At 39.2% G+C, this 8,202-nt stretch overlaps 1 protein-coding gene across 1 annotated transcript in view; it reads right to left on the bottom strand.

Annotated features, from left to right (window-relative positions):
• Nucleotides 1-8,202, bottom strand: part of PCCA (propionyl CoA carboxylase, alpha polypeptide) — a 306,936-nt gene that overhangs the window by 134,063 nt on the left and 164,671 nt on the right. The window contains exon 18 of the mRNA XM_009892045.1: nt 6,918-7,020. Within this exon, the coding sequence (XP_009890347.1) occupies nt 6,918-7,020 (103 nt within the window). The remainder of the gene's footprint in view (nt 1-6,917; nt 7,021-8,202) is intronic.

The raw sequence follows: 8,202 nt of genomic DNA, 5'->3' as shown, positions 1-8,202 counted from the left end.
GATGACAGGCTATGAAAGTTTCCCGTAACAGATCATTCTGTTTCTGGAATACATGTTCATTAAACATACGGAATGACGACTCTGCTTTCAAACAACTACGTAAACACCTTATATTAATGGAATCAGAATTGATAACGTAAGTAATTTAATCCAATCAAAGAAAAAATTCTGTAGAAAGTCATACACGCTACCTTGAGATGTCCCATTTCAATTTTTATATTTTACATAAAAGTTCGTTTCCACTGGCCAAAAGTACCTGTTTCATATATTTGCACCTACTTGTTTGTCTCTGGGACATATAATCCTCTTTCTGTAATAAGCAACTGAACAATGTAGAAGGGTAAATAACACCAGATTTTAAAGACAGCTAGAATATTATATAGGGCAGCTGGTTTAGCGGTGATTAAGCAAGATTACAAAAAAAATTAAATCGTTATTTATGAGAGGTCAAAAGAACAACATTAAGTAACTCCTAAAGAGACAAGAGAGGGTTGTCACAATAAGAAGAGCCCGTTATAAACAAGGATATCACACAAAAAGAGGGAGAACAGAGTCTTAGTACCTTGCTAGTCTATGAGGAAATTAAAAAAAAAAACACACAGTGGAATAACAGAATCATAGAATGGTTTAGGGTTGGAAGGAAAGATCATCTAGTTCCAACCTCCCTGGCGATGGGCATGGACACCTCCCACTAGACCAGGTTGCTCAAAGCTCCATCCAGCCTGGCCTTGAACACTTCCAGGGGTGGTGCATCTACAACTTCCCCGGGCAATTTGTTCCAGTGTCTCACTACCCTCATGGTGAAAAATTTCTTCCTAATATCTATTCTAAATCTACCCTCTTCCAGTTTTAAACCATTACCCCTTGTTCTATCACTACATGCCCTTGTAAAAAGTCCCTCTCCAGCTTTCTTGTCTGAAGACACGGTCTGAAGCTGCAGTAGTCACATGAACGTATCGAGGACTTTCAAAGGTATAACAGTAAATCATGAAAAGAATGCTTGACTTGTTGACCAGGGGACCAGAACAGTAAGGATAAGACTGTTATTTTCATGAGCTAAGGATGACTGCATAACTCCAAAGTGAGGGAATGAAGAAAGCCACAAGTGGGCTGGACTTAGTCATCCCTACCAAATGAAAACAAAGTGTTTTATCTTTACATCACACTAGAGGGTATTTGTAGGGTAATGCAAAGTATAAATATTTAGCTGTACTTGCAATAACTGTTCATGTTATTACTGCGGTTCTAGGGGGGGAGAAAAAATAAAAGTCACATAATGCAACAGATACAATTCAGCAGTGTCTGTGATTGTGCTGCAAGTAAGAACACTCCCTCTTTCCAAGCAGCCAATTCAGATGACTCCAGTGAATTTTCCTGACATCATTTTCCTTTTTCTTAAAATTAATGTAACATAACCTTATTTTCTGCTGCTCCAGCAGTGCAGGAGCACCAGAAAGCTCTCCTATTGGGCAGCTGACCGTCCTTCCATATGGGGAAGCTCTAGGCTGGCAAAGAGCTGGCTCTGTCCCAGACTCCAGCAGGGTAATAGGTGTAGTCTATGTGAAAGCAAGCATGCCCGAGAGGTGCGGGCTCCGCTGCTCTCTGAGCTGTTCCCTCGCTGCCCTAATCATGCAATGGCAAGGAAAAGCAGGCATCCGAATCATGATTACTAAGTGTACCCGAGGATTTATGTCAATATATCTGTACCAAATTAACTTAGACACAAACCTACAATCATTCACTAAATAAAAAGCTGAATACATCCATTTCTGTTCTTGCAGTTCACCATCGTGTTATGTCCACTGCACTGGACCTCTGGATTTTCAGAATTTTAACACATACAAAAATTCAGCCCAGCTATTTCAGAACTTGACAAAAACTTGCCTACATTTTTTCTATAACTTCTCACTATACACTTGCCCTTCCTGTGAAAGCATTATTTTATGCTTAGAAAGCATCATCCATTTTAGGTCTCAAAAGACTTTATACGTGTTGATAAATAAATATTTACAAAACCTCAATAATGTAGTAAAATATTAAGGCCATTTTGTCTTTCTGTGAATTGAGGTCCAATCCAACTGACTTCTCTAAGGTCCCACAAGAACAATTAGGAGTTTAACTCAAGACTCCCTAATCCCAGTCTTCTATATTAAACAACACAAGCAAGAAAAATCTTTAGGTTTTTTGCTAGCAATATAAAACACTTTCTAATGTGTTACCATCTTTTTGCGTGTAGTATCAGGTAATATGGGCATGCAGCCTCACTGTTTTCTTTCCAAGTCATAAATGATGAAAGGGTAAAACCCATAGAAAAATTAGGAAAATACACTTAGCAGCCAACACAAGCAACGCATAGGAAGTGCTGTAGGCAATTGGGTTTAGAAGTATAAACATCACATTAGTAGACCCATGAGATAGCATGATGTAGCCACACCTGGAGAGTCACTCTCCTATTCCCCTCCCAACCCACCAATGAAAACAAGTCTGAAGCCAAAATGTGAAGATTCAACTGTAAAACATCATTTTTGGTCTGAAACGCTAACTACATCAAACAGACATAAAATAAGCTGGATTCCCTTCAGCCAAAATATGTTTCCACTTGAAACAAGATCGAGGTCTGTCTAGAAGACCTTGGGATTTTACTAGATGCTGTAAATCTGTTCAGCAGCTGTGGGTGGCACCAGTTTCACAATAAACTGAACTATGGAATAAGTAGGAAAAGTTCTAGGTAAAATAACTGAAAGCTGAACAATGAAACAATCATCAATCATTCATGGTTCTTTCCTGTAGGAAACATGTGCCCCCATTATCTGGATATCACAGTGAAATATTCACATTAGTATCTGGCTCGCAAAATACCAAGCATTTTCATTACCTAATTATCTTTCAAAAAAAAAAAAAAAAGAAAACCACACCCCACAACAATGTTTTTCCCAAGAAAACTGGTTAAATAATAGCCAGTTAAATTAAAAAAACACGCACAGAAAATGATCTAAATAGTAGATTGTATAATAAAATTAAATGTCTATATTCCTGGAAGTCTGAGTATGCACAGGTCTCCAGCAGCTGTTCTAGCTAACGGTTAGCAAATTAATCCTAGGAGACTGCTGGTGAGGCCAGGGGCACATAGCAATGCAGACAGTGGAAACTCACCTGTGGGTGCTCCACCCAAATCATAATACAATTTATTCTAACAGGAAAGGCAAACTGGCCTTCAGCTTGTGGCCTGTATTAACCTCAATGCCACATAAACTACCGCAACAAAGAATCCCACTACAGGGGTCAAGTCTAATTGAAACTAGCTGAAGAAAGTTGGGCGTTTGATCCTAATGAGGCAATAGCTCACTGATCAGAGTGTGTTCCAGCAAGAACTTTACACTTGATGATTCAGTCACCCCGGGGATTGCAAAATACGTATTTTTCCAGTCAGATCCCTGCATATATCATCGACTGTAGAGAACCCCCCTCATGAGGCTGCTACTACTCCAGTCTGCTGCACAGAGCTAAGGCCCACCTCTGCATCCCTTTTATGAGCCATCCTCTGCTCACCTCTTCCTCCTTGATACACATTCCCACTCTTGTAGCTCTTCCAGAATAATACCACTTGTCATGAGTACTTAACCTGGTGCTAAAGTAAAGTACAGTATTATTAAACTGTTTCTATGCTAATATGGGTTATTTTAGCAGAACGAGAGTAGAAAGCAACTACACGCAAAATCACGCCTGCATACCTGGGGGAGGAGGAGGAAAGGCAGAGTCCAAGGGAGGAGCAGGCTGGGACACAGATTCCTTAATCTGTCTCAGCTGTGTTTCATCTGATTACAGTCTCAGTACCCCTGATAGTGAAAGGTGGAGCTTCTGTGAAGCCTTCCAAGCATGGTTCTTTCTATCCATCTGACTAGAATAACAATCCTGAGCTTGGGCTGAATAAATCATGGGGGGGGGAAAGGGAACCCAAAATACCCCTGCAGTTGTGAGAAGAATGCATGTTATAAATATGGCTCCCAAAAGGGAAAAGAAAACAAACCAAAACCAAAGATAAGCATATAACTCAAGTTCGGCAGAAAACTGTCTATTTGGCAGCTGTGACAAGTTTAAAAGAAATAATACATTATTTCAAAATACTACTTTTCGGTGAAATTCCTTACAAAAGAATTCCTCAATTGCATTCAGTGCATGCAAAAGAAAAAACTGCTGTCAACATAAAAAGTGCTGGAGAGATAAAATTTTGAAGATGATGATCAACATGTTGATGTACTTTTCCAAACCATTAGGAGAATGTTATGGATCAACTTTGGAGCGTTCAGTCTGTCTAATCCGCTTACATCCTCCAACGTGGATTTAAAATTCACACAGATTCCAAACACCCAATTCTGCCACAGTGAACCGCATCCAAGATTACAACTGGCCTTTTTGATTTGCTGCCAGTAGCACAGGTTCCTGCTCTGCACTTTTTGTTTACTAATATTTTTCAAACAGATTGCAGTCATACCAATAAAGATGTGTTTTCTATGGCTACAATCCTGCTTCCTAAAAAGTACCCATGAGATGGAACACCTTCAAAAACAAGTCAGATGCAGTTTGGGTAAGTTAAGGACATGCCATGAAGAATCCTTGATGGGACCGCAGTAACTTGTATGCTCCACAGTACCCAGTCCCCTCTAGAGGGAGTCCACTAGCTGCTCTAAGGAATGGAGAACACTGTCCAGGACACTGCGCAATCCTTTGACCTCATTCTGCCTTTGTTTCTTTGACTTTACCTCCGAAGGAGCTGCATGATTTTGGGGAAAGGATATCATTATCAGGTTTGATTTTCTTCAGAAGTTACTTACCAGTAAACCCTTTTGCATTATCTTGTCCTTACTTGGCCTCAGAGAGCTTTACTATCATGAAAACAAAGTAGATCTAACAATATATGTGGCTTGAAACCATGACCATGGAAATAAGAACCACACTCAGGCACCACTTGGAGAAAATTTTAAGGCTCAGCTTCCAAAGGATTCGTTCCAGATCTGCATATGCCTCAACAGACAGAAAAGACCATCCTTTGAAAGCTGAGCTGAACATAAGTATACCCCATCATGACGAGAAAAAGTGATCTTTCCTGCACTGAAAAGATTTGTTAGCTTCACCATTTCGAATCTGAAAAATCAGACATTAAACTTAATGTGATCAGACTCCTACTTTCTCTGCTCATGTTGGAGGAAAATATGTGAAGGAGTTCATCTGGTTTGCCAAAAATAAGCTAATTTTTTTTTTTTTTTCAAAGCAGGGGTGTATTTGATTCCTGAATGCAGCACAAAAAGAGATGAATGACCATGCCTGATTGCTCAATATAATACTTCGTTTACATATCTGAACTCTGTTGAAATAGTTGTATATGTCTTTTCTACAGACACAGACACCTAGTGCTGAAAGAAAATACTTGCAATAGAAAAGATATTAAAAGATTCTTTAAAAATTGGACTCCTGTCCTTTTCAGCAAGTAAGAACACTTCACAGGTCAGAGAAAAGAAAGTCAGAGCAGGGAATGCAATAGCAGTTTGAGAATCACTACTTAAATCAACAACTCCTATCCTTACTCTAAGCACAACGTAATCCATTACTTCTCTATAGCAGTACCAGACTACTTAACTTCCTATGCTGGCCAGTAACAACTACAATCAAGGCTCCTCCTTACCTTCCCTCATTCATCTTTTATTTAGGGAGACTCTGTTCTCCTTATGCCATTTGCGATAGAGGATATAACTTGTGGAAGGAAATAAAAAGGTGCTTTACTTTCCCCTATAGGTGCATAAGGCAAGTAATGGTCTAGCCCTACATATGCTATATATTACAAAGCCGTTATGCTTGCCCTACATGTCTCTTTCTTTTTTCTTTTTTTTTTTTTTCTTAACACCATATGGTACTATTTATCTTTGTGGGTACAAATAAAAATAAAGACTTCTTGAAACCACATTTGATTTATTCCTGACCACTGTAAAATCAGTAATAGAATACACTGTCAAACCACTGGCATGGAATGTGAATAATGTCTGTCCCTGCATTCTGACTTCCCTCTCACACAAATACACACATGCGCAACTACATTAAAGAATGTGAGGGCAAGAAGTAAGAGTCATGCTGAAGTTAAGATTCACTGTATGCAACCATTGCAAACACCAACTATCCAAGCAAGTTTCAAAAATTCAATTGTTCTAATAGGTCTCAAGGCATTGATGATGATGGACCAGAGGACAACAAAAGCTAGAATAATCCTAGAGGAAAAAAAAGCATACTGTTCCAAAAAGCAAAAGAAACGAGTAAGTATTTTAACACAAGCTACAGCAATGGCTGGCCAATTAGCAGTACTATGTAGGTTACTAGCAGCTACTATCTGAAAGAATAAGGGAGTCGGGGAACAAAAGCACCAAAACCGTACTTAAAGCAAGGTGCTGACTCTTCTGGCATTTACCAGTCAGAAAGTGTTTTCAGAATTAGACCCTAAACTATTAAGGTTCTTCAAAGAAGCAAATTACTCATGAATCCACAATATTTTAACGCTCTGTAGCTGAATATTCATATTATCCCAAAGTGCTTAGATCGCTTCAAATAGGCACATGGGAAATTTGTGATGCTCAATTTGTGGTTAGTTACTAATGCAGCAACATTTTGCATTAATGAAACTCCTGATGTGCATTAATTACTGTACTGGCTTGTAACACATTTTTGTGCCTATTAGTTTGCTAATATGTAGAATAAAAATAATCATGTATGACTTGTGTGAGTAGGGAAATGTAAGCCACAGCTCATCTGAATTTGGAAAAATATAGATTATATTAAGAAACCACACAGTTTCTCACCAGTGTCTCTTGTGCATGAGAAGATGCCATTAACAAAACGCATCAGCACATCTGAGTTCCTAGAAATGAACTTACCTTGGAGTCCCTAGAAATCGCTGTGATCTCAGTTGTTCAGCCACATACAAAGACGCTGCTGTTGCCAGTAGTTCTCTTCTTTCAAGATCTGTCAACTGGTGTCCTAGTTTTCAGAAAGCAGTTTAAAAAAAAAATTAGATACCACAGACCAACACAGACACAAAAAGTAACAGCTACCAATGAAGCCACTACTCAGTCCTTACACATGAAACCTACATTTTTTCCCTCTAAATTAAGATGAAGCTCAGCACAGCAGACGCTCTGAGCTTCAGAGTTTAAATTGCATGTTTTCATACAGATCAGCCCTACTGCTAACACTGGTATCTCTGTTAAAAACAATTTGACAACTGAAAGAAAAAAAACCTGAAGGATGCTGCAGCATCTTGTTTTCATTACTGAAATGTCGCTGGTTGACATATTGTGCCTCATACTGGTAAGGAATCCATCTGTACATTAGAACTTACTCAAAATATACAGCATTCTTTCTCAGTACTTTACCTTGCAAAGGCTACAGAACTCCCAAGCAAAAGGGATAATGCAACAGTATAAACCCCCCATATAAATGACAATAAAACTATTCATCATCGCTGGGTCATTTAGTGCCATTTCTGTAATCATTAGCTTGTGACTAATGGAGTCGAAGTAATGTTTGGCACTTCATAAGCAGAAAGTGGCTCAAAGTAGCCTACAATCTGAAGGCAGGCAAGCTAATAAAGGTTTGGACAAAAAGATGCAAACCGGGCTGATTGGAAGCAGATTACCCCTAGCCTAGTCTTGTTCCAGAAAGTGAAGGTTAATTAGAGATTCACTTGTTCATTCAGCAGGCTAAAAGACAGAGCCCAGTGAAAGAACTTTGCCCTCCCTACCCTTAGGTCCAAAACCGCACAACACAGATTTGGTACAAGAAGTGAGCAAGACTGCTGTCACCAGAGAAGCAGAACTGATGTGAGAGGAAGCAAAAGGACAAGTAAAGCAGTCAGCCCATAAGGCAGTGCCAGGAAGTTAAAGTTGACGTAGAAGAGGACAAGAAGTGCAAAGATGAATCATCATGGAGAAAGAGGCAAACTTTGTTCTCAGGAGAAGGATTTTGCACAGATGAAAAAGATGAGTGTTTCAAAAGCCAGGTGGGAGGATAACACAGCAAATAAAGTTTAAAAAAAGATATGGGTTACGACTGAAAGACTTAGCTGAACTCAGTTACAACACACCACTCAAAGTGCTTTATGTGTACGCATCACAGCAAATGCCATCATCCACGGCAAGTACAGATTTCTTGTGAAGGGAT

The sequence above is a fragment of the Charadrius vociferus genome, unplaced genomic scaffold (assembly GCF_000708025.1).
Source record: "Charadrius vociferus isolate BGI_N301 unplaced genomic scaffold, ASM70802v2 scaffold110, whole genome shotgun sequence".
NCBI lineage: Eukaryota > Metazoa > Chordata > Aves > Charadriiformes > Charadriidae > Charadrius > Charadrius vociferus.
The sequence above is the reverse complement of the archived record's forward strand: the minus strand, read 5'-3'. Positions and strand labels throughout refer to the sequence as shown.